This window comes from Myotis daubentonii, chromosome 4 (assembly GCF_963259705.1).
Source record: "Myotis daubentonii chromosome 4, mMyoDau2.1, whole genome shotgun sequence".
NCBI lineage: Eukaryota > Metazoa > Chordata > Mammalia > Chiroptera > Vespertilionidae > Myotis > Myotis daubentonii.
In genome coordinates this window covers 61,988,332-62,016,010 of record NC_081843.1, presented here as the reverse complement: position 1 = coordinate 62,016,010, position 27,679 = coordinate 61,988,332, and the positions used below count along the sequence as shown (strand labels likewise).

At 40.8% G+C, this 27,679-nt stretch overlaps 1 protein-coding gene across 5 annotated transcripts in view; it reads left to right on the top strand.

Moving 5' to 3' along the window:
* RHOBTB3 (Rho related BTB domain containing 3) overlaps window positions 1-27,679 on the top strand; it is a 50,460-nt gene that overhangs the window by 4,850 nt on the left and 17,931 nt on the right. For 4 of the 5 annotated variants that reach the window (XM_059694075.1, XM_059694073.1, XM_059694077.1 and 1 more), the window contains exons 3-8: window positions 978-1,164; window positions 8,330-8,484; window positions 11,489-11,600; window positions 14,171-14,536; window positions 22,131-22,243; window positions 24,932-25,052. In XM_059694075.1, the coding sequence (XP_059550058.1) occupies window positions 978-1,164; window positions 8,330-8,484; window positions 11,489-11,600; window positions 14,171-14,536; window positions 22,131-22,243; window positions 24,932-25,052 (1,054 nt within the window). The remainder of the gene's footprint in view (window positions 1-977; window positions 1,165-8,329; window positions 8,485-11,488; window positions 11,601-14,170; window positions 14,537-22,130; window positions 22,244-24,931; window positions 25,053-27,679) is intronic. The other variant, XM_059694074.1, reaches the window with a different exon arrangement.

Here is a 27,679-nt window from a genome sequence, read left to right as displayed (position 1 = left end):
CCTGCACACCCCCCACTGGGGATGTGCCCGCAACCAAGGTACATGCCCTTGACCGGAATCGAACCTGGGACTCTTCAGTCCACAGGCCGACGCTCTAGCCACTGAGCCAAACTGGTCAGGGCATCCTGAATATTTTTTAATCCTCATTCGAGGATATGTTTTCATTGATAGAGAGGAAGGGGGGAGAGAGAGAGAGACATTGATGAGAGAGACAAATATCCATTGATTGCCTCCAGTACTTGTCCTGACTGGGGATCAAACCTGTAACCTTTTGGAGTGTGGGACAACACTCCAACCAACCAAACTACCCCACTAGGGCCTAAGTTTTTCATTTATATGAGCAAAATACATGAACTGCAAGTATAGTTCTTCCCATGTTAGCATCTTATAATACACAGTATCTTTTTATGGAGACACCCTTCCCACCATGCACATGCATGTACACACTGTATGCATGTGGTGCTGTCCAAAGTATACATGAAAGTATATATTAATTTTGAAAATATGAATAAAATATATGGAGCTCCACAGAATTTACAGTGCATTACAATTCAAAACACTGCGTAATTCCGCAGTGTCTAACTGGGTCACGGAAAATCCTTTGAAGCTTTCTTACTCATGCGGATGCTTTGCATCTAATGTATAGCGTTTTGTCTTTAAAATTATTAGGTGGTGAGAATAAGGTCTCATTTTAAAACAAAGTGCTTATTTTTAAACACAAATATTGAAAGAGGCTGTTTATTTCATTAGATTCTCAGAAATTCTCTAGATTATCTACCACTACTTAGTTGTCTAGGCTAAATGAGTAATTAAAAAGCTGGTAGACTTCAAACATTTCAAAAATTATGTAGTTACTTTTGCAAAATAAAATTTTTAATGAATTCCAAAAGTTAAAATATAACAAAAAAAAAATTAAACTGCAGTTACATGATTGATTTGAAGACAGACTAAAGGTTACTCTTTGCATTTTGGTTTAGGACATTTTTGACAGTGACTGGTACAGTTCTCGAAATCTGATTGGGGGTGCCGACATCATTGTGATCAAATACAACGTAAATGACAAGTTTTCATTCCATGAAGTGAAGGATAATTATATTCCGGTGATAAAAAGAGCATTAAATTCAGTTCCAGTAATCATTGCTGCTGTTGGTACCAGACAAAATGGTAAGTATTACATTTTTTCTTTTATAATGAGAGTACCATATTAATTTTAAGTAGAGCTAAGTTTATTAATGATTAATATAATGTTTATTTTAAAAAAGCCTATATGATTGTGGGTTCAGATGCCAGCTATTATCTCTTCATCATTGGATACCATCATGAGATATCAAAGGAAAGTATTGAAAACTGCTGTGATTACCATGCATCAATGGTAATCAATATCTTCACTCATGCATCATCTCAGGGCCAACTAAAAAAATCACTTTGATTTGGTGATATCTTATATTTCTTAGCAGTGCTAGTATTTTCTCAGTAGAACAGTCTTTAAATTTTTAGTTTTATTCATTTATTCATTTTTATTGAGATATAGCAGAGTGAAGGACATGAAGTTCACTAATCTTTGAGTACAGCATTTTTACATACGTGTACATGCATGCAGCCATCACACTGATGGAGATACAGAACATCTGCAGCGCGTAGGAAGGCTCTCTCTCCTCTTCCCAGTTATAATAACACCCCTCCCCAGAGGTAACCGCTATTCTGACTTCTAAAAACATAGGTTAGTTTTACCTATTCTTGAAGTTCATACAAATGTAGTGACTGGTGTCTGACTAATTTCAGTTAGCATAATGCTTCTGAGATTCATCTGTGTCGTGCTTATCTGTAATTTGTTCTTTGCATTGCTGCATATTCCATTGTGTGACTATGCTGTGATTTATCTATCCATGCTCCTTTTGACGATGCTTAGGTTTCCACCTACAAGTGGGGCTGTTGAGTCATAGGGTAGGTACATGGTTAACATTAGTAGATACAAACGAAGTAGGTTTGACCCTTCCGTGACCCCACATCCCCTCTATTTCTTTATTTTTCTGCTTACTGCTGGCCATGATTCTTGAAAATATCTTCCCATTCATTCTTCAGTGCGCTGCAGTCTAATTTTGACATTTACAATTACGTTGAGTTTGTTCTCACTCAGGGTTGCCAGGTTATATGCTTATTGCCAAATGTAATACATTTCAATAATAATTCGCTCTTTGAAATTATTCAAACACACCTCTTCCTTTTGTTAATAAAGTTATTTGTACTTTAGTAATTATTCTAGTTCTATCTTCTTTACTGCCTCCCCCGCCACTCCCCCCCCCCCCCACACACACACATACAGCAACACATCCTGTAGCTGCTGCCCAGAGTTCCATCCGTTGACTTCACCTTTTCCTGCTCTTTACTCTGACCAGGAACCCGCTCATCCCTTGCCCCAGCTTGTCCTGTATCAACACTGATGATTACCCAGTCTCTTTCTCTGGCTTCCGTCTCCCTCATGACCCATAGCTCCAGACATCTTCCTCACTCTACTGAATTCCCTGTCTCGGTGAATAATTTCAAATCTACACATTCATCCAAACTAGAATCATCCAATCCCGCTTTCTCTCCCATCCCCTATATCCAGTTGACTGAGGAGCTCTAGATTTTACATTTTAAACGGATCTCAAACTCATGTTCTCCATATTCACTGAATTTCAGATCCTAGTCATTTAATTTTCTGTCATAGCGGCCTTCTTTTTGATCTCCTAAAGGGGCAGTTTCAGATTTTGTAGGACCTGAAACTTACACAATTTTAGAGGTTCTTTGTAAGGAAAAAGAAAAACAACTACAAAATCACAGATACATATATGTACACAAGTGTGAATATTTATGAAAGAGAAAAGCAACAGCAGATTGCAAATCTTAAACAGCTGTCAAATACCACAAAATATTTAAACAATGTTTCTATTATTTAACAGCCTGACACCTCCTTAACTTTTCTTATATTTTGGGGGCTACGTAGTCTTTGATAACCTCTTTATATGATAACCACTTTTTAACGTTTTCTATAGAGAGAAGAAATTGATAGTCAGTTTTTCTTCCAGTATATTTCTTCACTGTCCACAGTGGTGCTGGGCACTATAGTTTGTGTTGTGTTCGCCTTTTAGCTTGGCATCTTTGTGTCATGGCATCAAATAAATCAGCACAGTGGGTGGCAGGAACATTCCTGGGCCTCTTCAAGCTAGCTCTAATTAATTTTTGAGTTCTTCCTTATTTTCTGGCACAAGGTGTCCCGGGCTCACCTTACACGTTGCCTGCACCAGGCCTGGAATCAGTTCTTTCTTCCAGGAGCCCTGGTTCCTGATAATGAGTAATGATATTTAGAAACCAAGATCTGGGCTCTGGGGTGTTCATTACTTTAGGTGTCAGGGCTTCTAGGCATATATATTTTAAATCATTGATACCCTTATTCTAATCCGATATTTTAACCTTATTTCCATAATTTTCTATTGTAAAGTTGTGCCTAAAATACAAGATAAGTGTATCCTCTGTGTCATATGCCCATCACATTGAACTATGTGAAGAACTTAATGTCTGTCTTAGGTCTGGGAAGGTCCAGCTTCCTGACTTCTTCAGACAGCACCTTCCCTTCATTTTCTCTATTCTTTCCTTTTGGGACTCTTAGGAGACTGACGTTGAAACTTCTGGCTCTTGCCTCCATTTCTCTTATCTTTTTTATTTCCTATCCCTTATTTCTCCCTGTCACATTATGGGAGAATTCTTGGTCTTTTTTCTTTTTCTTCCCCAACTCACAAATTAGTTCTTCTGGGTCTATTCTGCTGTTTTGCTTTTTTAAAAATTTCAACAACTTTTCATATCCAAGATCTCTAATTGGTTCTCTTTCATAATTTCTTATTCCTGTTTTAAGGATGTAACTACTTAAAAAACAACAACAACAAAAACCTTTCTCAATTGATTATACTTATTTTAAGATTCTGTCTTGATTGCTCTATTAAGTTTGGTTTTGAGTGGGGGGCATTTTATAAGTCTTTCCATTTGATGAGATTTTATTTCATGGTATGGATGCTTCTCAAATGTTTGATAGTTCTTGCTTTGCCTGCATTTGCAGTTTAAATTCCCTGTTGATGCCTTTCTCCTCCTCTGCCCATCTGCTCTCTGGGGTAGGTGTGGGAGTGGAAGTACACACAGGATCTGCAGGCCTAGCGGCTTTCACTAGGATACTCGGCTGATCTCCACTGGGTCGCCCTTGGGACTCCCTCCCTCCCCAGTCATTGAGCAGGGAGCGTTCTTGATATTGACACAGTGCAGAACTTCATGACCCACCAGTACTCCGAGCTTCAGCTTTCCCCTTGGGTTCTGTGCCATCACCTTTTGTTCTCTCATGCACTCCAGTTTCTGGGCGAGAATCTCTCCTCTGCTTTTTGTGTTGCTGTATATACATATCTCCCTTCTTCCCTCCCTTCCTTCCTCCCCCATCCCTCCCTTTCTTCCTTCCTCCCTCGTTCTTCTTACCCGCTCCTTCTCTTTATCATTTTGTGATTCAGCAGGGAGAAGAGATTGTAGTGTGGGCTCAGCTTGTCATCTTGAAACTGGAAGTGAATGTGTTCTATTTTTTCTCCCACGTCCAGGCCTCTGCTAATGCCACATCCTCTGATTGGAGTGCCCCTCTGCATACCCCCATCCTACCTGCGTAGCAAATTCATGTTTATCTTTTAAATCAGTGCCTCTTCTATGCAGCCTTCCATAATCCCCCAGGCAGAGTTCATTTAATTCAATTTCCATGGTGAATTTGTTTACCTTTATTTTGGTACTTACATTATAATTGTTTGCAGCCATGTCTATATTGGCTCAGTTCATTATGAATTTCTTTTATCTGTGTGTCCTTAATATCCCTAGTATTTGATGTGGTAGGTGCTTAATTCGTATTTGCTTAGGAATGCTTGAATCTTTTTATGAACGATAATACATGAGTGAAAAAAATAAATTTCACTGACAAAATGAAATTAACTTACCATATAAGATTTGATCACAACGTAATTACAAAGCTAAATTTGTCTGTTCAACTCAAGGACATGTATTGTCTCCCCTCCCCCGGCCAATCCCTTGTAATTCATGAAACCCCTGGTAACTCCTCTCTCGGTCTCTTTTTAGAATTACTTTAGCAAATACAATCAATCTCATCTCTTCCCTTTGTTACACATGTTTTGACAAGCTTGACTGTGTATATCGTCTTCATTGTTCTTGGCTCTGAATACATTTTTGGCTTTTACTAAATACTGAATTAGTCTTTAAAGTAGGAAAAAGATCTCCCAAACATGCCTAGGGTGTATTCATAGCCTTCAGCTCCTGAAAATTGGCATCCTATCTTCTTTCTGAAGCTCTGATATAGCCTAGTACATTGCCATGTACTAGAATTCTTACAAGGATTTTTTAAAAAATATGTTTTTATTGATTTTAGCAAGAGGAAGGGAGAGGGAGAGAGAAAAAAAACATTGATGTGAGGGAAACGTAGATTGGCTGCCTCCTGTATGCCTCCTACTGGGGATTGAGATCGCAAACCGGGCAGGTGCCCTGACTGGGTATCCGACCAGTGACCTCTCGATGTGTGGGACGACGCTCAACCAACTGAGCCACACTGGTCAGGGCATTACAAGGGTTTCTAGAAGTTTCAAGCATTGGCAACATTGTAAGAATCACCCTAAAGATTCACAAGGCCACCTCTTTGAAAGAGATGCCATTCACTTGGATTCCAGAGTTACATTGTGTTTGCTTTAAAATAATGGACATTTAGTGATAACTAAAAAGATAACATAGAAGAAAACGAACTACAATGTTAACTGGAAGCATAACACTCTGTTCACAAAGTCCCTTTGGGCCTGAGGTAGGCTCTGGGAGTAAGCTCCACAGTTTATAATTATTTTGGGTCCTCCAATGGTTTCTGAGGAAATGCTCCATGAAGGCTTATTTAATCCATAAATGTTTTGTTGATTCTCCTACCCAACACATAATGCCTAGGCATTTTCCCTTTTGTGTGTGTGTGAGCAAAAAGAATATCTTTTGTGACTAAGAGGCTATATAAGAATCTATAATAATAAAAGCATAATATGCTAATGAGACCGGATGGCTGAACAGCGGAACAACCTTCTGGATGACCTTCCAGATGAAGCCAGGGCTGCAAGGACCAAGCCCCTTGCACGAATTTCGTGCATTGGGCCTCTAGTTAGATATAAGGAGGAGCTTTTTAGTGTCACTAAGATATGTATGGCTCCTCACACTGGGAAACCCTACTGAGCTGGATTAAACCTGAAATTAGTTATATTTTCCTTCAAATCAGATACTTTGTTAAAAAGTATTTTCAATTATGTTCACTTAATTTTCACTTGAAAACTACTGACTTTGCTTTATTTTTGTGTAGAAATAAAGTTTAATGCCTGCCCACCCCATTCCATCGACATAAGAAGAGCTTTGTAGGCATAAGAAACCTTCTGTTTTCAGAAAATTAAAGGCGCTGTTTATGAACATTTTGTAAAGAATGTGAAATACCAATGTTTTTCAAAGTAGGCTAAATTCTGTGTGAAAACTTTATCTACTTCAAACCTAAAATGATCTTGGAAAAAGTAAGTGCAGAAACTCAGAGTAGAACTTATACCATAATTTAGAGAATCCAAATTTAACTGTTAAATCACCATATGTTTGGAATCTATAATTCTTTATTCAAACTAAATTTTCAGCTTATTTTTTGATTTCCCTTTATTTACCAGATGGAGCAAGTAACACTTTTTTGTTGTTTCTCCATTTCTACCACAAGGAGACTTGGACAAGTCACTTAACCTCTGTGAACCTCAGTTTCCTCCTCTAAAAAATGAGGATGTGAGTATGTACATGGTCTCTGAGCTCTAAAATGCTTCCAGTGAAGCTAAAATTACCTCTCATGTGTGCACACACGCATAATTACGTACACAGTATGCACGTGCACTAAATATCCTTAGAATACACCTATGTATACACGTGTGTGCTCTGTCAGTATGCAGCTCCTTGGTAGGCGGTGGGGAGTTTCCCAAATGCCCTGTCAAGGCCACTGTTCTTACTCCCCCTGTTACTGGGCTCATTGGCTGCTGATGCCACGTAGCTGAATCCCTTTCAGGCATTGCCCTCTGCCTATGGAGGCTCCTTTCCCAAGGTTATGGCTCCTGCACGCAGCGGTCCTCCTCTGAGTGCTGGTGGATTTAGGGATACAAAGGTCCAGCTGCCTTTCCCCAAAGGGGAACCATTCTAAGAGCCAGTTAAGCTCCAGAACACCCTGTACAATCAGCTGACGTCTCCGTTGCAACTGTATTGCAGTTTGAAATTTTCCTCTGCGCAATCCTACTTCCTTCACTCCCAAGAAGAGTTGTTCCCAAGATCACCCCCCAGCAAACCACCTGCACGGCAATTTCCATCTCAAAGTCGGAAGCCAACCTACAACAGCATGCATTTCTAGAAATAGATATACCCTCTTTTGACTTGGCTGCCTTTGAACAGTGACATATCTCATGTTTTGGCATGAAACAAAATGAAGCCAGCTGACAAATACGGAGTTGAACATACATTTTTAGCCTTATTAAGGAGTGTACTTCATAGCAGGTTAATTTGGCACCTTCCCAGTCATAGATTTATACATGTTACAAACATGGACCTCGGGACAGTACACATTTTGAGTAAATACTTTCTATTCTGTCAGTTTTTTTTATTTTTTTCAACCTTGAAGAAAAAGATAGAGTGATTGAATTTGGTCTCTGCTTTAGAATTTAATAATTGAAATGCCTTGATGAATAAGAATATGCACTTTATATGAAATCTACAAAGAGGGGGCAGTTTTACAGTCTTGAAGATTCAGGTCAAATTGAGGATTCTATTAAATTAAAAGTGTAAGGTCTATTCAAACTTGGTGAATATATTTAAAATGTAATACAAAAAGAGAGAACCCACTGTTTTCCATGGTTTCTATGGGCAACCAAGTTGTTAAATTTGTATTGATACTTAGAATGTCAAGGTTGCGTAAAAGAAAGTAGGCCAGCCATTACTGACTCATGGTACAGTTACTGTAATACTTGGTAATATCCATAAACCTATTTTTAAATTCTTCTATTCTCTAAAATACTGTTTATTCTTCTTGCAGTTAAAGCTTGTTTATTTTAGGGACTTTTCATTGACACTTTTTATTCAGAGTCGTAGTGGATCATGGATGTACTAAATGCCCTTGAGCTGGTATGAGCGTTTAATTTGTTGTTTAATGTTCAGATCGTCTGTACATTTTACCCCATTTAAACTCAAAGCTCTTTGTTGCTCACATTCCTTTTCTCAGAAGAATTACCTTGCACATGCCCACTGTGCACCTCAGACAGAGGAAGCTGTGTCAGTACGACCGAAGGGATCCAACTTGCTAAAGAGCTAGGGGCTACCTACCTGGAGCTGCACAGCCTGGATGACTTCTACATCGGGAAGTATTTTGGAGGAGTGGTGAGTGGAAATTCCTGTTACACAAATGAACGGCATTTGTCGGGACTTTCTTTAGCTATTTTCCAGAACCTCAATTTGAACATTAGTTTTAAAGGCATGATTAGTTTTAACCTTGAGAAATAATACGAGTGTAAGTTAGAAAAAAAGGTTTTGTCAGAATACAATTATAATTTTATTTTTCTCTCCAAATGAAACATCTCCTGTTGTCTATGTGTGATGTTTTGGAATTTTCCATTGGGTGCCACTTGATTAAAATGTGTTTACTTACACAAACCCATGATGTCAGCTTTAATAGTCATCTTTAAATAGCTCAACCAGCCTGGCACCCTGAACCGGTGGGCCTGGGAAGTTCTCTTTCATTTGTCTACTTGAAAAGAATGGTTACCCTTCTCTGTGTGTATGTTTCAGCGAGACTCCATGCACTTCTGATCTTGGTGTAGCTCAAAACTGAGGAACTACTTACAGATCAGCTTCTCGATAGATGTGTGGGGAGCCAGGGTTAGTTGCTCAGTGGCAGTGACATTGATTGGCTCTGCAAGCACTTCAGAGGCCAGCTTCTAGCACACAGCGCCTAACCTATCGACTAGGGCTGCAGGGTCCCTGGGGAGTGCTGTGGAGTTGTGTCATTTAAGTATTCACTGACTTGAGAATTAACTTTTCCAACCCTCTAGGAAGTGGCTTCTTTGAATAGACAAATTTAGTCAACCTTGATAAGAGGTTTACACCAAGGAAATCCTGCATTAAGCAGTAGCACTTTGGACTTTACCCTCAGTACCCTAGCTCCTCATCAAGTACCCTTTCCAATATGTCAGAATATTCATTATGTAGATTTATGTTGAGACATTGAGGTTTCCACAGGTAACTATAGAAATTTCATTTGTTCTGGAGTCACTAAACTCCAGATAAGAACCAAAGCTAAAATAAGGACCAGATATAAATGGTTCTGATTTCTACCAAATATAATGGCTATTATTCATCCAGTAATATAAGAAACATTAATAATAAGCCGCTATGGGAGATATACTCACAATATTGATATCAATGACTGAGAAATTTTTATCTTATTTATATTGATAAGCAATGTGTAGAAAGACTGGGAGGGGTGAAACCTAATTTTCCTGTCAAGCAGATATGATAGTGTCTTAAAAAAAATCTTAATTTGGTTTAATACCCTTACATTTTCCTGAAATACCTATGGAGTTGGTGGTGGGAGGGGGGAAGACAGTTTCGTTTCATTTGTTGGAGAAGAGGGGCTGGTTCTCTTGGTGGGGATAGGGGGCTGGGGAGTACTCAGGCTTCCTGTTCCCCATTCAAGTTCCTGAACCTGAAACCCTCTCTTCCCAGCTTTCACTTTCTCTTCTTTCCCCTCTTGGCTCCTAATACTAGTGTTACAGCTAGGGCTGGAGGTATGAAGGGAATTGAAGATGTGGTCAAGGTTGGAAGGAAAACATGGCAGTTTCTTTTTTCCTTAACTCAATGTTTCCTTAACTCGTTTTTTCCTTAATTCAATGGGAATATGGAGATAAGATCAGAGTGGTCTCTTCTCAGACTCTGGAGAAGTAAAGTATAGCTGAGATCTTGAGTGTAAGAAATGAAGATATTTGTAAGAATCTGGATGGAGGTGATAATGTCAGAGTGAAAGGAGCATTTGAAATCCTGTGTTTGAGAGTCAGGGGTGAAGAGCTGTGCAGGATTACCTCAGATCAGGGCAAGGCAGGCCTGTGCCCTTGAGCTTTAGAGAGCCCCCTGAGCCCTCCTCCAGTGCACCCTCCCGACAGGGCACGAGATGCTGGAGCTAAAGGGATGTGCCCTCTAGAGCTGGGAGCCCCTTCCAGACCCACAGCATCTAATATGGTAGCCACAATAGCCACATGTAGCTAATTATATTTAAATTAATTTAAAATGTTCAGTTCCTTGGGTGCATTTGTCTCATTTCAGGTGCACATTTTATAATAGCCACATGTGGCTACTGTACTGATTAGCACAGATATTTCAGAACATGTTCATCAGCACAGAGCAGAGGGTTGTATTGACCGTGCTCCAAAACCCAGGACCCCAGAATTCTCTGGGTAGCTGGCCCAAGTCTGTTTCCCAGGCCTGCTCAGGACTCTTTCCTGGGTCCGTCCTCCTCCAGGTGGACTTCAGTGCTGGTGTGTGCACCCCTGGACCTGAGAGGTGGCCGAGGGGATATTGTGTAAGAGGATTGGGGAAGGGAGAGTGGATGGAGCTCGGGTGTGTAGCTTGTGTGCATAAACCTCCCCGGGGCATGGGATGGAGCAGGGGCTGAGAAAAGAAGGGGTGATCTTAGGGCCCAGGAGTTAGGGCCCAACTCTCCCTGTGCTGCGTGAAACTCTGAGGACTCAGAATTCAAAGCCGAACCTGGCCTTCAGGCTTTTATGGTGACGTATTTGTCAAAGCAGGAGGATACAGTATTTTTACATAACAGTCCGTTTTCTTGATCTCTGTAGTTTAAATGTTAGGTATGTGGTGCAGAGACCTGCATTTGTACTTCTGCCCCAGGCCTCACAATGTTAAGCATAAGCCTGGAGCTGTGTAAGCACATGTGGTTAAGATTTTAAATTTACGAAATAAAGGATGCATTTCTAAGTAATTTATTCAGGAAGAAGAGCGCGTGAACTCCCCTAGCTAATATGAGCATACGTGACATAGCATATCTCTTCCTGCCTTGACTATCTCTAATGTTAATGGCCATGGTTACCAGAGAGAAGGTTATTGACACACACAGTTGTATTGCTAGGCTTCCTTGATTATTCAAGAGAGTAAGCAGTTCCTTCTTGAATGCATAGCTTATTTATGTTTAGACAAGGCACAATATGTTTTACCTGATACATTTTAAAAAATAATGTTTGAACGTGTTTGCTAAAGCTCATATGTGGATGGTCTGGGCATGTAAAACATTTGGCAAGTGTGATTTGGGTACAAATGATCATGTTACATACATAGTTTTATTGGAGCTTTAATTAAAATTTGATTCATGTTTTAGTTGGAGTATTTTATGATTCAAGCCTTAAATCAGAAGACAAGTGAAAAAATGAAGAAAAGGAAAATGAGCAACTCGTTTCATGGAATTAGACCACCTCAGCTTGAACAACCAGGTGCATTTATTAGCCAATGTCCAGATATTCTGTTGATAATTATTATAGATCATTTCACAGGTCTTAGAGCAATTGTTCTCAATTTGTTTCACGATGTTTAGGACTTACCTGGCATTGTGATTCAGTAAAGCTGGGATGAAGCCTATAATCTGCCTTTTAAATAAGATTCCCAGGTGATTTGGAAGCAGCTGTTACTTGGACCATATTTTGAGGTCTACTGTCTTAAAACTTGAACTTACAGATTCTTAAACATAGTGTGTGTTGTGGTTCTAGGTTGTAGTCTAATGAGAAATATACAACCAAATACAATGCATGAACCTTGATTAGCTACTGGCTCAATAAAAACATCTAAAAGATGTTCATGGCACAGTTGGGCAAAATTTTAATATGGACTGGAAATTAGATAATAATGGAATTATCATTAATTTTCTTATGTATGGTAATGCCGTTGTGGTTAATAGAGGAATACCATTATTCTTAGGAGATAAATGTGAAAGTATTTAAACCCAAAATATCCTGATGATTTCAACTTTTAAATGGGTGAGCAGTGTGAGAGTATGTGTGTGTGTGTGTGTGTGTGTGTGTATCTAGAGATAAGGCGAAAAATGACAAAATATTAATAATTGTGGAATTTAAGGGAAGGGTATATGTGTGCTCATTATATACTTCAACTTTTTTAAATGTTTGAAAATGTTCACAATAAAGATCGAAAGAAAATAAAGTTAAAAAAATTAGTAAAATTACATCAACTGTTATCAGAATTTTTTGCATAATTTTGTGATAGATGTAGTCGGATATTATTGTATAAAAAGTAAGTACTTGATAAGTATTTGTTGAGTGAATGAATGTAAACTTAAAATCAGGAAAGTGTAAATTAGTATGGGAAGTCAATTCCAGGTTTTAAAAACAAATATAGAGGTACTTACACCATAAATCAGATATTTTCAAACTTTTTCATCTCCTGGCACACAGAAACTAATTACTAAAATTCTGCGACACACCAAAAATATGTTTTTTGCTGATCTAACAAAAATAAAATAGGTGTAATTTTGAGCTGTTGTTGTGTTAGCTGCTGTCATTTTTTTTGACAATCTAAAGAAAAAGAGGTCAGTGCCTGACTAAATAGTCACGTATTGCATGTTTTAAAAGTGCTTGGGGCACATCAGTTGGAGATTGCTGCCATAAATGATACATACTTGGCTTTGAGCTTTCTATTGTACAGAGAAAGAAGAGACATGGTCTACATAAGCAAACACTGAGGCCTTAGATCAGTGGTTCTCAACCTTGGCTGCACATTAGAATCACCTGGAAATATTTTTTAAATCCTGATTTCTGGGCCTCATCCTCCGGAAATTCTGTTTCTTTGTTATGGGGTGGGGCCACAACATTAGTAACAAAGAAACAGAATTTCCGGAGGATGAGGCCCAGAAACCAGGATTTTAAAAAGACTCTCAGGTGATTCTAATGTGCAGCCAAGGTTGAGAACCACTGCCTTAGATACTTCTGGATGAGAAGATGGGTGGGGGGTAGCCAAATAAATAATTCAGATAGATAATTTCTTAGTCCTTTTTAATCAAGAAGAAAAAGCACACAAATTCCTCAGAGAAAGCAAAGCCATTTCATGTTATTTTATAGAGTTTGTTCATTTTATAGAGTTTTGCTTTAGCATAAAACATTTTCATTGCCAAAGAAGTTTGAATTTCACTGACTCAGGTGATTGCAAATCCTCCAGGCAACCCTTCACAGATAACACTTCCCTCAGCTCAGCTTTGGATAAAAGTTAGCAGAGTTTTATAATTAGGCCAATGATGAGAGCCTAGGGTGCAGACTCTGTGTGGATATTTGAATCGATTTAAGGCTAATCTATTTTTGTTAGTGATCAAACCAGGGAATGGAAAGTTGTTTCCTCTTTTGGAAATTAGGGAGCCTAGCCAACACTCAGATGTGCTGAGGGGGAAAAGTTGATTCTAGGGAAGCATATTGCTTTACTGGGAGGAACAGTATACTAATTTTAGGATCAACACAAAATGGTCAAGGTGGTTTTAAACAGTGAAGCCCAAGACACTGAGCCCTGGCTTTGAGAAGTTGCAGTTTTAATGATTTATTTCCCCGTATCTAGTCCCAGGAGGAAAATGACTTCCCATGTCATTTTTGAGACTTATTTAATAATGTGTTTGAATTTTTGGCAGGTGACAGTAAAGAATGATGACTATCAGCATACTAAAATTCAGTATTTGGAGCAGTGTTTTATTTGGGGGCACACCGATAATGAGAAATGTTATTTTATTGCTCCTTATGGCATTAATAGGTTTTTTGTTTGCACTATAAAAGTACAGCATTTTTGTGTCCGTGTTACGAAATTTTACAGCCCTTCGATAATTAATTTTATGTTTTAAATTAGGTTAAACTATGTAAAATTGCCATTTTTGTAGGTCAGAAATGGCCAATATCGGCAATTTTGCACGATTCAGCCAAATAATATTTAAAAAGATGTTTTGTTGTAAATCTGAAATGATTGGTCTGTCGACCTAGAGAGTAGTTTACTAGTTTCATTTTCTGTCTTGAAACAGAAAAAATGCCCGTCTTGAAGGCGGAAGCGTCGCATTACAACTCTGACTTGCATAACCTGCTGTTCTGCTGCCAGTGTGTGGATGTGGTGTTTTACCACCCAGACCTAAAGGAGGTGGTGGAGGCCCACAAGATCGTCCTCTGCGCCGTGAGCCACGTGTTCATGCTGCTTTTCAATGTGAAGAGTCCTGCTGACATCCAGGATTCCAGTATCATCCGCACGGCCCAGGATCTCTTTGCTATCAACCGGGAGGCTGTGTGTCCAGGTGCTAGCCAGGATTCTCCAGGCAACCCGCCGCTCCGAGTCATCGTTAAAGACGCCCTCTTCTGTTCGTGTTTGTCGGACATTCTGCGCTTCATTTATTCAGGTATCTTGTCCAGTGGTTCTGGTACGTTCTCTTAGGCTGTTGAAATGAAGTATGCCAGTGGTCCTCAGGAGTTTTCACATTTATCGTCTTCCTGTCACCTGGAGTGGAGATCATACATGAAATAGTATTGGCTTTATGCACATGAATTGTTTCAAGCTTTCCATCTTCCTTACTGGTTTATTTGGCCTGGTTTTACATCCTCTTGTATAAAATATAATCTCTTTTCATACTAAGCAAGAAATACCTCATGTGAAAGTACAAGAAGTTATTGTCCAGTTTAACTTTAAAGAAATAAAATTGTCCAGGTGTTTATCAAAATAAGTGTCTGCATTTTAAAACCTAGCCATATGTTCCCCTTTCTGTTTGACACTTAGATTTGGGAAGGGAGTGAAGAGAGAAATTAGCAGGGTCATTGTATTCTGTTTAGGAACTGGAAATAGCACTATCAGGTAGTTTAGGCTGAGATCTGATCAGCTTTGGCTATGACTATTTTATTTTTTATTTATTTATTTATTTTTTAAATATATTTTATTGATTTTTTACAGAGAGGAAGGGAGAGGGATAGAGAGTCAGAAACATCGATGAGAGAGAAACATCGACCAGCTGCCTCCTGCACACCCCCCACTGGGGATGTGCCTGCAACCAAGGTACATGCCCTTGACTGGCATCGAACCTGGGACCTTTCAGTCCGCAGGCCGACGCTCTATCCACTGAGCCAAACCGGTTACAGCTGGCTATGACTATTTTAGACTTTTTTTTTTCTTACTGTGCTCTTACTCTTTTAGGACTTAGCTTATTCATTATTTTTCTCCTTATCCTTTTAAAAACCCAGTAGCAATTACATTTTAAAGAATCGAAGTTTTACCACAGTCATTTTAGCAACTGAATTGAAGGTCTCACATCTAAGTGTCCCATATGGGAATGGAAAAGAACGAATGTAAAATGACTTTTAAAGCATCTAAATATATGTATTCTGAGGACTTCTTTCTTCTTTAATTTTTTTTCCCCAGTTAGAATCATATGCTGATGAAATATTAGGTTAAGGTCACTCCTTCTCTCAAATGTGTCTGGAGAAACATTTATAGTCCATTTTTAGACATCAGAATTGGGGACAGATAAGAAGTTTATAAAGGTTTGGAAATAGAGAAGGATCGTTTCCTATAGGTAAGAAAGTTTTAAGTAGCCTTCAGTTGAATAATTGATGCTAAAAATAAGGTTTTACTTTTTTCATTGTGGCTATCTATATATATAAAAGCCTAAGTGACCATCGCAACCGAACAGACGACCAAACAGGCTGCGTGAGGCGACCAGGCCAGCAGGGGCGATTGGTGAGGGGTGACCAAACGACCGAGCAGCAAGCTATGTGGGGTGAGCAGGCCCACAGGGGGCACAGTTGGGGGTGACCAGGCCAGCAGGGGGGGCAGTTAGGGGCAATCAGTCAGGCAGGCAGGTGAGCAGTTAGGAGCCAGTGGTCCCCAATTGTGAGAGGGATGTCTGACTGCCAATTTGGGCCCAATCAGACCTAAACCGGCAGTCAGACATCCCCCAAGGGGTCCTGGAATGGAGAGGGTGCAGGCTGGGTTGAGTGGACTCCTGCCCCCGTGCACAAATTTCGTGCACCGGGCCTCTAGTAGTTATATAATTTTCAATTAAAAATTAATGGTTATGGCCCTGGCCTGTATTGCTCAGTGGTTAGAGCATCCGTCTGGGTACCGAAGGGTTTCAGGTATGATTCCTGGTCAAGGGCACGCACCTGGGTTGCAGGTTTGCACCCTGCCCCTAGTCGGGGTGTGTGTGTGCAGGAGGCAACCAGTTGATGTGTCTCTCTCACATCAGTGTTTCTCTCTCTCTCTTTCTCTCTCCCTCCCTCTTCTCCCTACCCTCTCGCCTTCTCTTCCTCTCTCCCTACCTCTCACTCTCTCTGAAAAGGCAATGGAAAAAAAATATCCTCAGGTGAAGATTAACAAAAATGAATGAATGAATGAATGAATGAATGAATAAATAAATAAATAAATAGTTGTGAAAAGTACTTGCAGCATACAGATTTTAGTGGGTTAAAAATATATATGTATTGGAGTAGAATGTGGTGGTAGGTGTTAAATCCATTGTTCAGTGAATATTGACTTGGAAAAGGCATAAATAGTCACTCCGACAGGGCACACTAGCATGGTGCCTTTAGCAGGTTCTCTCATGGTGGCAGGTTCTCTGCTAGTGTTGGTGAAACTAATGAGTAGGCTCCAGTAGCAGGGAATCATATGATTAAACCAGACTAAAGACTTCATTTAGTTCTACGGATTTTTATGTTTAAACCTAGAATCTCACAGTGCATAATTTAAGACTAACTGTATAAGAACAAAATGTTTACATGTTAAAAAAATTACTTTAATAATATATTTAGAAAACTATGAAGGAAGTGTTGACTGTCCCTTTCAATGATTTTACTGTTGTAATTATGAATTATTCAGCAAGTTTCCCACACACTGCATACTTTTGAAGGCACATGAACACTTTGAGGTCAGTTATATCCTGTAATATTGTAGCAGTAAAATTGCCAGCTGTCTCTCCAGTGGCAGACCTGCTTGTCTTCTCCTAGGGAGAGATTTTTTTAAATTGCAAAATTAATACATGCAGATAGGAAAGGGGTGGGAGGTGGGGGGAGAAAGGAAAGAGAAAAGTACTTCTCACCCCCCGGTTCCTTCCCCAGAGTCAGTGACCTATTACCGGTTTTTCACATGTTCACCCTAATGCTGTTGGAAAGAAATTACATATTGGGAGATTTGCATTAATGAAAATGTTATCTTTGGTAACTGCTGTTTTCCAGGAACCACTGTGGCTGGAGCCAGAGTGGGAGGTGATGGCTGGAAGGAAATGAGGCTGGTCAGGCTGGTGTTTGCCGTTCTTACAAGCGGTTCTGGAGTTTTAAGCATGATCAGACTGGGCTTTAGAAAACTCATCTCTGGTGATGGAGGGAGGAGTGAATAGAGCACACAAGACAGGAGTCCAATCCCAGGCCCCCTCACTCGCGATCCACCTCCAGAAGGCCAACATTCTGACAGCGGGGGGTTGGGGTTGCGGTTTGTCCATCACCTGGGCCAGTGCTTTTCAAACCTTAGAGTGCAAACAAGATCTTGATAATGTTCAGGTTGTGACTCAGTAGACCCAGGGTGGGCGCGAGAGTCTGCATTCCCAAGTCTCCCAGGTGGTGACTGACCCTGACAGCGGTTGCAACACCTCTTGGAAGAACTGGGTACCAGCCGGAACCAGGGGATAAGGACCGAGAGTTCACCCCAGAGACCCGGGAGAGGAGCCCAGTTCTCACTTTTGTGCCAAAATCAAAACGGGGTCGGCTGCAAGGCTGACTGATGCAGAACTGTTTGGAGCTGGGGCCCTCAGTGCCCTGGTGTAGTCCCTTCCTGAAGCTGGGGCGAGTGGATGCTTAGCGGTTGGGTGGAAACTAAGTGAGCCGGGGAATCGCGAGGAGAGGGCCTCGGGCCATGGGCCAGGAGAGCTTGCTGGTCTGCAGGCCCTTGACCAGTTCAGCGCCCTGGCTTCTTGGTCTGACACTGAGCTGTTGCATTTCTGCTCTGATCTCTCCTGTACGTCACGGCCCAGCAAGAGGTGGTGTCAGGTCTGAGCAGGGGCACAGACCATTGACCTGGGGCTGTAGGGAGACCCTGATGCTTCAGAAGGTACCTGTGCCTTATTCTCTAATTATTTACAAAGTGTAACCCCAGACGCAAGCGAAAGTTATATTATCTGAGTTGTGTTTTAACAGGTATTAAGGCTGTATTTCCATAGTAAAGACAATTTTTTAAAAATGCAGAAAATTTACTGAGAAAAAAAAAATCAACCAGATTCCCATTATCAAATGCCTAGACATTTATTAATGTTTTGCTTTGACTTGGTTACTGTTTTATTTTACTATATTTTTCTATCAAACAAAAAATTTAAACCTACCTTTTTTTTTTTTTTTTTTAGAGACTTCGGTAAGGGGGCCAGGTTTGTGAGCTGTAGTTTTGTTTGTTGTTTCTTTTTCTTGTTTGTTAAACATTTAAAAACTTCTGAACAGAGCACAGGTTCTGAGACCCAGTTATGTAAGGGTTTCCTCGCGGAAGCCTACCCACAGTTACGTTAGTAGGAGCTGTCTGTACTCCCATTAGCTGGGTTGGCAAAGCAGGGGTAGAAGTCCGTGGCGTGGCACACTCGGGAGGATTTGCCCTGAGCAAACGTGGCTGAAAACCCATATAAAATCTCCCTCCTGGCTTTATTTTTAATGAGCCAAATTACAAAGACTGTCTTAATTTTAAAAAAATAACCCCCCTTTTTTATCTTTAGGAATTCGAAATGTTGTATATAGAACAATTGGGCTCTATTTTAGGAAGGGCCTGTGTAATAGTCGGGTTAACACATTACACCTATGAGGTTTCAGTTTATTTTTCTATTCAAATTTCTGAGTAGATGCCGTAAAAGGACGTGTGTTCTGTAGATGTTAATTTCCCATCGGACAACAGCTAGCACTGCATGACGTGTCAGTACTTACTAGCACTAAAAAAGGAGTGATCTGAACAGTGAGGGCGGCAGTTTCCTGGTCTTCATGGAGCAATCCTTAAACGGCACACAACTGTAACATTCTTACAGTCTTACTGCGCCCCGCGGTAACAGTCTTTATGCTTGCAAATTCCTGAGTCACTCGATCTCAGATGCTATGAATTGAAATATTTGTAAGAGCCTCGAGGATTTGGCTTTGAGCTCTTCCTGCCACAGATGGCCCTCAGAATTTCGCGTCACTTACTGAGATGCCGTCAGGGTAAATGAATGTGTGAAAGCACATTTCCCCTTCAGTTTGCATAGTATTCTTCAGCGCTTGGAATTACTCGGCGGCACGCTCTTTCCCGCACTGCATAAAAAGGCAGCTTCAGGCACACGGGCATACCGTGCTCTCTAGCAGTCTAAGTAAAGTAAGTAAATGCTCTGAGAATGTTAAGTAAAGAAAATTCCAGCCAGTTATGCAAGACAAGTAAGTTCTAGAGATCTGTGCATACAACATCATGTCCGCTGTGAACAAGATTGTATTGAACGCTTAAAATTCTGGGAAGGGTAAAGAGTTCATGTTAAATAGTTTTACCATAGTAAAAAAAACAACAACAACAAAAACAAACAAATCCCAGTCTAAGGATTATTGCTTTAGTAGGACCTTAAAGTGTCAAAGATGATTAGTTAGCATTTCTAATTATTAAAAGAGTGCCCTTATGAACTGGTCTTCGTTCTGGTGTCGGTTGTTGGATCTTTCTGTGTCTGTTCATAAACAGACCCGTGGCCTCTGGGGACTTACCTGCCACTGATCCCATCTATTTAGATTTGACGATTGCTTTCTTTCACATGATCTTCCGACTAGAGATATTGTGTAGGTGTTCTTCAGTTAATATAATTTTACTTTTAAGAGACAGTGTCTGTGCTCTCCTTTAATAGCATGAGTGTAAACAATCACAAGTTCCTGCACTTACTCTTTGCTGCATACCACTAACCCTGGGTTTGGTCATGGGTGGAATGCCTAAGGGAAGTACACATCAGATTAAACGGGGAGGCTTTTAAAATCAATGTCTTGGACCCAGCACCAGAAATTTTAATTCAGTTGGTCTGAGGCTGAGAACTTCTACAATAGTATTTTATAAATGATCTGTTTTATAAAAGACACATGATTGGTTGCCTCCCACATGCGCCCCTACTAGGAACTGGGGAACCTGCAACCGAGGTACGTGCCCTTGACCAGGAATCAAACCTGGGAGCCTTCGGGCCACGCTGACGCTCTAACCACTGAGCAAAACTGACCAGGGGTTTGTAAATGTAATGCATAGAAAGACTTGAGAATCTCTGGCATAGAATAAATTTTTGGGGCTGGCATCCCTTCGCTTCTTCTACTTCTGACATTTTATGTAGACTTTAATGTCTATCTGTGCATGTGCAATTTCTGGAGACAATGCAAAGAATTTATCAGATTGTGAAAAGAGTATGTGTGACCTTGGAGTTAAAAATCATTAGTGCAGGAAGAGGAAAACAAAAACTATAGATTGGTTCTGGACTGCACACCTTTGGGAATTTGAAGTGGAAGGCGAGCTAACAGTGAAGTCAGAAAAAGAGCAATTTAAAGTAGGAAGTAGCATGGCGTGCTGGCCAGCTGGCACCGGCTTGTGAGAACTGATGGTGTTTATTCCTAATTCTGTGTTCTAGGTGTCACGTTCGTAGCTTGAATATGGCCTTGGTGAGAGTATTTTCACCCAGAAATAGCACACACCTCAAATCAGGGCTACCCTTCCCTTGCCCCATCCCACCAAGGTACACTGTAGTCATCATAAAGGTCAGGGGAGGAGAAGTTTAAAGATACGCTAGAGTACCAAGTGCGGCAGGGATCTGCTGTCCAAGGCCCGAGAGCGGCTGGACTCTCAATCTGGCTCTTCAGATTAGCTTTGGATCTTGTTGGGACACACTGGCTGCAATTGCCTGACCTCATGGTTCTATACACGTTTGTCATGTGCGCTCCGCAGTCCCCAATATCTATGAAGGCACCTGGCAAAGTTCTGGATACATAAAGGGAACCGTCGGAAGAGATAGATTGAGAGCATATAGAATAGGACCCCAAGTTACTTGCGTAGTCACACCAGTAATTAATGGCAGAGATAGAACTAGAAACTGGGTCCCCCAACTATGCCACCTCCCACACCACTTCTTTTTAAATTCCATTTTTAGGAGGTAGCACTTCCTATAAACCATGGAGTGGATGAGGATAATCTCCCAGAATATCATGGTCAGAATTGAAACATCAGCATTGAGTCATGGGACAGATCAGATGGGAAAGGCCACTAGGGAGCAGGGAGGCTGCTCTAGGCCAAGTGAGAGGAGTACTTGGGGACAAGGGTGAACTTATGCTGACCATACAGTAGGAATTTCTCAAAACATTGAGGGGCAAGGGCTAACAGAGTGTGAGACAGAAGTGAAGTGAGCCCAGGAAGAGAGAACTTGGAAGAGAATTGAGGACAGAGGAGTGAGGGACAAGGTGGGGCGATTTTGCTCCAATGCCACGGTCCTGTGGCTCCTCAGAAAATTATCTAGCTCCCCCTCTTCTGGTTGGTCTATAGAGGTGGCTGTGGAACATACTTTAATGTGACCCTGACATGCATGAGACCCGAGTGCACTCTACCTGGTGACGGTCACTGCTCTCCATGATCCTATGAGTTATTCAACCTTAGGAAAGACCAGGCCTGCCTCCTTGCCAGGGCAAGTAAATAATTTGGGTGTTGGATCACTTGTGATGGTAACTCATCTTCTGGCCATTGCTGCTATCACCAGCTGACCACCGACTACAGAAACGTGGCAGCTCTCCGAGGAGGAAGACTAGGTTTTGAATAATTAAGGGGAAGGCAAACTGATTTTTTTTAAATGTGGGAGTTGTTTCAATGTTTTGGTGTAACGACGAGGCTATATATTTGGTAAAGGAAAATTAGAATACTAAAAAGAGGGAACATTGATATCTAATAAGATATTTATTTTTCTTTCCGCTTTAACAGAAAAAGTCAATATGCATGTTTATTTGTTACAGGTGCTTTCCAATGGGAAGAATTGGAAGAAGATATCAGGAAGAAGTTGAAGGATTCTGGGGATGTTTCAAATGTAATTGAGAAAGTTAAATGCATTTTAAAAACACCGGGAAAGGTAAGTTCGTTTTTTCTAAGTTTATTTTTACTTTCTCTGAATTGTAAGTGTATACTATAATGAACATGATACTGAGTCATGAAAAGACTCAATCATTTACAAATGTTTTCCTTAAGTATATTTTTGCCTTTTAAGTATTTTAAATGTAAACATATTATTTCTCACCGTCTCACATTTTAATTCATGTAAGAATTAAAATATGTGCAAGTCATTGCTTGAAAATGCTGACTTGTGGATTCCAGCCTCTGAAACATTCCCCCGATGCTCCGGAATGTTCAGGAACAAGGCATTTCTGTGTGGCCCTTCCTCAAGAGTTCTGAGAAATCTCTTGGAGCAAGTGAACAGTTAAAGGTTTATTTTTCATCTAATACAGGTTCAAAAGTATAAGTTAGATTCAAAGGTTATAAAAATGCAGACTTTCTGTACGGCCAGATGCTGTGCACGTTCAACCTCTAGTCATCCAGACTGTGCAGAGTCTGCAAGGCGTTAAAAGTAAATTTGTTATATTTTAGAACAACTGCATTACACAATTTAGCCGGTGTATTCTTATTTCAGATTCTGTGATAAACAAATTGGCTACAGTAGATAAAAAGGTAAGTTATGTGCAGTGCCTAGCAGAATATAGGTTTATATTAAATGTAAGAACCGTTATTATTTAATTTTTTATACAGATGACTTTGTCAGTTCTACAATCTAAGTTATTAACATTTTTTAATCCCCACCCAAGGATGTGTTTTTAATGCTTTTGTAGAAATGTGCACATAAACCTGCATTCACTTTTCAAAAGTTTTTCTAGGTTATCTAGTTTATGGACCCTTGAAAATGTACATCCAAACTTCTGCCCTCTCATCCAAGGCCTGGGTGGCAAAGGGATCTTCATGGTACACACACTCATACCCTTTATATGTGAGGGGCTAGGACAGAAGTGTTGTTGTTGGTTCTAAGCCAAGCCTCCCTTGGGTTTGTGTCTGAGCACAGTCATTCCTTTGAGTACTAAGAATAAAATGAATTCTTGTTGGGGAAAGGGAGGCTGAGGCTCTATGAGTGTGATTTTGAACTAAATCCCCTCATTGGCCTGGGAGGAAAGAAGAGGTCTTCTGTGCTTTCTTCCTGTGCTTTCCAGGGGTAAGGGTCTCTCATTCTCTGAGAATGACAGAGGGATTGGGAGTCAGGAAAGGTACATTTAAATTGTGCTGCCACAAATGATCTCTGTGGCTTTGTGCAAGTCTTCCCAGGGCTCCCTATAAAATGAGAGGTAAGCGGGTGGTTTCTGGGGGCCTGCTAGCTCCCCAATTCTGTGATGCTTGCACTGTTGCTCTCTTTCTTGTGTAACACTCACCTAAAGGCTCTCCATCAGCCCCTTCAGTGTGTGTGAAGGTGCATTGTGTACAGAGTGAGCATGCTCTCTGTGGGACCAGCTTTGGTATGGTCCTGTTTGCTTTCCTGTCTTGCTCCCAGATAACATTCTGGAGTGTTTTCTTTTTCCTTGTGAGGAAGGATAATGTTTTTTCCCTCCTCACCAAATCTTTTACAGTCTCACTGTAGTAGATTAATCCGGAGTGGGAGGCCGGTGACATTTATTCTTAATACTAAAATTGTACGCCCGATGATTTTCTTAGTGATAAATCTTTCTGTTTTCCCCAGCTAGGCAAGCAGAGGCCAGAGTGAGGTTGTGAGAGTCATCAGAGGAAATGGGTGGAGGGTGAGGGAAGATGGCAGAAAGGATAAACAAAGCACCAAAAGCCCGAGTTGCGAGCCGAGGAAGGCTGGGGACCACTAGGCCAGGTGGGCACTGTTCCTGGAGACGGGGGGCTGGAGTGAAGGTGAGTGAAGGTGTGGGAGGACAGATAGTGCAGTCCTGGGAGAAGTCCTGGGGCCCTAGATTGGAGATCCCGGCCACCTGTTACAGGTTTCAGCAGTCCCTGCTGTGGGTGGGCATGATGCTTCGAATTATAAAATTGTCGATGAACCAATTCTTCACTCTTGGGTATTTTCATAGTGATCTAGAATAGAACATGGTATGAAGGGGGGGGAGGATGGGTATTTTCTTCTTTTTTTTTAATATATGTTTTATTGATTTTTTTTTACAGAGAGGAAGGGAGAGGGATAGAGAGTTAGAAACATCAATGAGAGAGAAACATCGATCAGCTGCCTCCTGCGCACCCCCCCATTGGGGATGTTCCTGCAACCAACGTACATGCCCTTGACCGGAATCGAACCCGGGACCCTTCAGTCCACAGGCCTATGCTCTAGTCTATCCACTGAGCCAAACCGGTTAGGTCGGGTATTTTTTTCTTAATCACAAATTGAATTTTGTGTATGTACTTTCTTAATTAGTGAACGGATGAGCAGGTTGTATATGTAAACATATTTTTCTAGGAAGTCATGTGAGGCTGGATTGTTGTTGTCTGTTTCCCAGGTAACAGACCCCCAGGGACTCAGGACCCCACAGCTCCCCAGCCATAGAGTTGAGTTTTCACTTAGCCAGTTCATTTCATTGCTGTGAATGCTGCCTAGTGCAGTGTTGCTCTTTGGCAGGTAGAAAATACAGTTAAAGCTATGATGAAAGAGGCCATAGGTAATCATTTAAACACTTAGCACCATTTTCCAAATTCTCTAATTAGCCCATATATGTTATCAAAGCTTTTGGTATAATATTTACTCTTGTATTTTTGTTTTTCCTTACAGATTAATTGCCTGAGGAATTGCAAAACCTATCAAGCCAGAAAACCTCTATGGTTTTATAACACTTCCCTCAAGTTTTTCCTTAATAAACCAATGCTTGCTGATGTTGTTTTTGAAATACAAGGTATGCTTCGGTTTTTACAAAGTTGATTGTTCATTTTTATTCCCTGTTTTCATACCTTTCTGTTTCAGCTTTGAATATTTAGGGTATAGGAATGACTTTCCTCTATTGCAGGATATATATTAACACTGCCTGAATTTCAACAAAATATTCTAGGGTAATGAAGGATTGTATTAAAATAAGAAAAGAAATTTATATTTCTCTTAGTCCCCCCCCCCTTTACCCTATGTTTCATTAACTTTTAGGGACCAGCAAGGTGATCTTTAATATGAAATAAAATATTTTTGTTTGTGTATTTCTTTAAGACCCTGGTTTTTTAATCATCTGAAACGAGCCCCCTTAAAATTATATTAGTTCTGGTTTCTCTTATTCAGCTCTCTTAGTTTTTTTTTGAGCAAAAGGAACAGCCATGGGTTGAGGGTCATGCCTGGCTTACATCAGGCGTCTGTAGAAAAGGACTCTGAGAATTATCACCAGAACTGAGAGCTGCTTTTTATCTCGGTAGGAAAGTAATGCTACTTAATTTTAATTACGATGAGCTGTTTTGAAGCCCATTATTGATTATTCACTTGGGTAATTTTGTCACTTTAGTAGATTAAGAGCATAATCTTAAAAATGAATTGTCAGATACCTTCAATTATGCAAGGCTAGAAAGAGTTGTTTTTAAATGAAATAAGTAGAACGTCAGGTGGGCTATTACTAAGAGGAAGATATAATTCTGTTTTATGGTAGAAATGTGTGGCAGCCAACAGTCATTTACTTTTTAAAAATGTTCCCCAGAAAGATCCGTTTCACTTTTCAGTTTGGCCACCTACCAAGACTAACAGTGAGTTGGAAATTTTCCCAAGTGCCTCCTGAGAAGCTACCGTTGGCACTGTCTGCAATGTGAGCGTGGGACGCTGAAAATGGGACAATAAGAGTCACCTTGATATACATGAAAAATGATTTCGGGGGGGGGGGAAGCTAACAGGAGACCAGATTTGCTTCTTTACACAAGAGTCATTAACACCTGCTTAATATTTGCACAGGAGGCGTTGACACCAAACATTATGTCAGTGTGACCTACTGAAAAGGTTTTCAAAAGGAATATGAAAATGTTATTTTAAAAGAAAACGAATAGGCAGTGACATGGAGAATCCTTTCTCCTCATACTTTCTTGCTTTTCTTCCATGATTCCTCCTCTGGACGCTTCCGCAGGCACCTGCGAGGCCACCTGTCCGAGCCTGGGTCCGGAGGGGCTGGCTGTGAGTGTGCCTGTGCTGTGCCCAGCAGCGGCTGCGGGGCTCCTTCCAGCCTCTCCAGCTCCAAAGCCCAGGCCCCCCAGGGAGTCGGGAGCAGAGAGAGGCAGGGATGGGTGGGCGCAGGGTGCGGGCAGTTTCTCTGACGTCATCTGGAGAAAAGGCAAGCCTCCCTTCTGAAGACTGTGGCAGGGAGCGTGCAGGGGTGGAGGGCAGCAGTGCTGTCTCCCAGAGGAGGCCTCGGCCTCGTGCTGGAGCCCTAGCTCCGGCCTTGGCTTTGCATTCCATCCGGTGTGTGTGTCCTTGGACAAGTCATCAACACGTCTGGCCTTAAGTCTTCTCATTTGCAAACGGAAGAAGGTAAAACATGTAGATTCTAAAAAGGTCGTTTTTAGTGTGAGCTTGATGAAGTGGCAGTGGCAGGACTAGAAGATCTGGCTTGGATATCGCTTGGGTGCATATTTACTGTATAATAGGTTTGGCTGTGTTACTTTACATTCCTGATCCTTTGTCTCGTCGCCTATAAAATGGGGTTGCCAATTTCCACCTGGTAGCGTGGTCACAGGGATTGAGACAGTGTGTAAAAGGTGTAGATAGAGGCCTGCCTGCTGGAACCCTTCCCTCCCCCTGCACTGGCAGCCAACTCTGATGGATTGTTGTGCTGTTTCTTCCTGAAGCCAGGGCCTCAGAAAATCCTTCTTTTAAAATGTTCTAAGCCAGTGGTTCGCCACCTTCCTAATGCCGCGACCCTTTAATACAGTTCTTCATGTTGTGGTGAACCCCAATTTCATTGTTACAAATTCAACATAATTAAAGCATAGTGATTAATCACAAAAACAATATGTAATTATATATGTGTTTTCCGATGGTCTTAGGCGACCCCTGTGAAAGGGTCATTCGACCCCCAAAGGGGTCGCGACCCACAGGTTGGAAACCACTCTTCTAAGCCATCATCAACAACTGGCTGGAGGTGACATGGGATATAAAACCTATTTACTATCCCTGCAGTAGATAGTAATAAAAATAAATGCTACCACCCCCAATGTGTTGTGTGGGTTTGTATCTTTTTCCATGAAATAATTTTTAAAGAAGCCACCCTGGCAGTTCTAAAACTAGTCTTGGTAAACATTTAGACATGACATGGAAAGATCAGACATTCCTTTGACATTGGAAGCTGTGTCTCATGAAAAATACCTTTACATTCTGTCCCTGTTACTTAATTAAGTAGTACATATTCTAACTCTCCCTTGGAGCAGGCAAGTTTACTATTTTCAGAATAAAACAGAAACATCTCTAAAAATTTTGTTTTTGAAACTTGGCAAGTAATATGAAGAAGTATTACAAATGAGGCATTTTATTTTAGGATATAATAAAAACAAAGACCTTTGATAA